Source organism: Sinocyclocheilus anshuiensis, unplaced genomic scaffold (genome assembly GCF_001515605.1).
Source record: "Sinocyclocheilus anshuiensis isolate Anshui unplaced genomic scaffold, SAMN03320099.WGS_v1.1 scaffold81, whole genome shotgun sequence".
In the NCBI taxonomy this organism is placed as follows: domain Eukaryota; kingdom Metazoa; phylum Chordata; class Actinopteri; order Cypriniformes; family Cyprinidae; genus Sinocyclocheilus; species Sinocyclocheilus anshuiensis.
In genome coordinates this window covers 483,387-486,408 of record NW_015537945.1, presented here as the reverse complement: position 1 = coordinate 486,408, position 3,022 = coordinate 483,387, and the positions used below count along the sequence as shown (strand labels likewise).

The following is a 3,022-nucleotide window of genomic DNA, read 5'->3' as shown; positions in this document are numbered from 1 at the left end:
AAATAAAACCAAAGTTTTTTTTTTTTAGATAATGTAATCTTGTTAAAATTGATTTCATAAAATTGGTATCGAAAAAAGTATCGTTCAGGAACCAGTATCGAAGTCAAGGTATCGGTATCGATATCGAACATTTTTGAACGATACCCAGCCCTACTCCTCACTGACACAGTTGTCATCTTGGTAAACCAGTACATTAATTTTTAAGAAAGTGACAGAATTGTTGGTCATCTTGGAAGTGACACCACTACTGAAGGAGTTTCATAATTTGTGTAAAATTTCCCCCCAGCATTTTCACACCACAAATATTAAAATTGTTCCTTGGTAAACCAGTACATTAATTTTTAAGAAAGTGACAGAATTGTTGGTCATCTTGGAAGTGACACCACTACTGAAGGACTTTCATAATTTGTGTAAAATTTCCCCCCAGTGTTTAAGGTTTGTTTATTTTAGTTTTTTGTTTAGATTACCGTAGTTTTTATTTTTATCATGAATATTAATATTTTAAGATTGAAAGTCTTTGTAAATCAAACACATTAAAGACCTTTGACAAGTGGCAAGTAATAAAAATTTTCTATGCTGTAAAAAAAAAAAGATTTTTCAAAGTTGTGAATAAGACTATTGGAGTACTTTGACAAGAAAATGCTATTTCAATTTTACTACTTCAGTATTTCACATTTAATCCAATGTATTGCTTGCTGTTTGTTTGTAAAATTCACTAGCAATTTCTGATGGAAAATTGTGTCTGTACCACATTTTTGCAGTGTAAGTTATAAGTCAAATGTTTCAAAGCAGCTTTATAGAATATCTGGGCAATGATATTGTTTACATTTTTGTGACGTTAAAAGTAATGTGTCCTCATTTAAAGAAAGTGTAAATCTGTTAGTTTTAATAAAAATCAACCCCTGGGATTTTAAAGAGCACGTAGTCCAAGAAACACTGACATGCATTATGTATTTCAAAGATTTCTGTGGAGAATTTTCTCTCGGGTGGAGTGTAACTCTTGACTGCAAGAACTTCTGATTTTACCAAAGCAACCGTGTATGAAATCTGTCGTGTTTCCACAGTGTAGTCGTGAAGGGATTCCTGGAGTCACGCCATGTTCAAGGCCATGCTGAAGAAGAGCAGAGATGGCGGGAAAAATAAGAAGGATACAGGTATGAACACATGAAACTGATTCTGTACCTGTAATTTCTGATTACCAAAATTTAGGAGCTTTTCCACCTTGCAAACAACATTTCTTTACAGAAGATGCCAATGAGTCAGTGAGGCATTTTGCAGCTAATTTGTTGATTCATGCAACATAAAGCCCATCAGAAGATATTAGACTTGTAAATATGTGCTAATTGAGGCAATACATGAATTTGGGGAAGCCTGAGGTTGATGTCATGTGGCTGATATGCATCAGAGGTCTGTCAGCATGTAGCTGATCAAAGTGTGGGATTTATGGTGTGGTTTCTGGTTTATGGCACTGTTGTGAAAACAGGTGTGCAAGAGCACTTAATTCTCCGGGTGAATTAGGAGGAGATGTGTGTGTGTATGTGTACTCTTGAATTCCCTGGGATAATGGGATGTTGCTATGGAAATATTTATGGTGATTTGGCCTCAACAGAAAAGTAGGAATTAAGATAGAAGACCCAAATACAGCGGCTCTGCTCGAAACCTTGTGAGCTGCCTGTGTAGGCAGCATTTTAAGGCATTATAGGAAACTTCAAGACTCTTTCAAAAGTTAAGGAGCATAAATATGATGGTTTCTAATTGGAAAAATTATAAAGCAGCATTGTATGACTCTTTTGCAGATCTAAAATTGCAGAAGAGGCATGAGAAATATAACTTATACTTATTTAAAAACTGATAAACCTTTGTAATTTGTGTAAAATTGTTTCATAATTTTTATACAACAAATATTAAAATGTTTATGTTCAAGGTTTTTGTTCCTTTCAGTGTTTTATTTCCACTATAGTTTTGCAATTAATAAAAAAATGATGATAGATATTCAGAAATAAAACAAATATTAAAGACATCATAAAACATATTATATATTATACTGATATATGCGCACACACACACGCACACACTATATTATATAATGTACTGATATATTATAAATTATATAAATATATTCAATTAGTAAATGTTTTGTAGTCAGTACTGAAAACAATTGATAAATAATAATCTAAGTCTAATTAAAAAGAATTGTTTTTCATTTGTGTTATGTATTTTTTTATGCTTATTCTGCTTTAGAAAGCAGCTTACTATGTAGACAGCATCTTAGCTCACTAGAACAGAGCCCCAGGGTTCAGACAAGTGTCATTCTCTGAGGTCATTCTCTAGCTGTAGATAATTGACACCTGGAAAATGATAAAGCCACGTTCATGTGAGGCCATTGCTTTTGTTTTGTGTCTGTTGTTGTCCAGGGCCGCTTTTATAGTTTAAAAGCTTCATTTCAAATCAGGCTGTGACATGTTAGCTTTGACTGAACTCTCCTTTATGAATAAAGACTTTGGTGAACTTTTACTTTTGTGCCAAGCTGCTGGCACACAAGTAGAGATGAATGGGATTGTAGAACTCTCCGCTAATTGGCTCAGAATACTGTAGCTCTGCCTCCAGGTCTTTGTGTGATTTATTCATTTATTTTTTTCCTGTGAATTTGTGCAGTTGTTGCTTCTGTAAATGAATTGTGTGTGTACAGTGCAGAGGAGTGACTACTGTATTGAACTGATATTTATTTTAATAATTCTGTTGATGTATTTTTTTAATTGATTGCATAAAAAGTGCACACATTGTTTTCTGTCTGGTTTAAAAATGTTATTCCACATCCTTGTTACTAATCATAAATCATCAATTTAAAACGACAATATAATTGTTTATCCACAGTTTTGAAACAGCATGACCATTCAAATATCTAAATTATAGGCCTAAGTGATATTAAAGAAAAACAAAAGCACAAATTAATTGTTAACTGTAAGTGGTTGATTGTTCTGCAGGAACATGCCCCCCCCCCCCCCAACAAATTTTTTTCACC

The 3,022-nt window shown here is 33.4% G+C and overlaps 1 protein-coding gene across 1 annotated transcript in view; it reads left to right on the top strand.

Moving 5' to 3' along the window:
• The window catches only part of LOC107663891 (protein TANC1-like), a 234,819-nt gene that overhangs the window by 32,502 nt on the left and 199,295 nt on the right, over positions 1-3,022 (top strand). The window contains exon 2 of the mRNA XM_016454294.1: positions 1,065-1,154. Coding sequence (XP_016309780.1) covers positions 1,097-1,154 — 58 coding nt within the window. The 5' untranslated portion in view covers positions 1,065-1,096. The remainder of the gene's footprint in view (positions 1-1,064; positions 1,155-3,022) is intronic.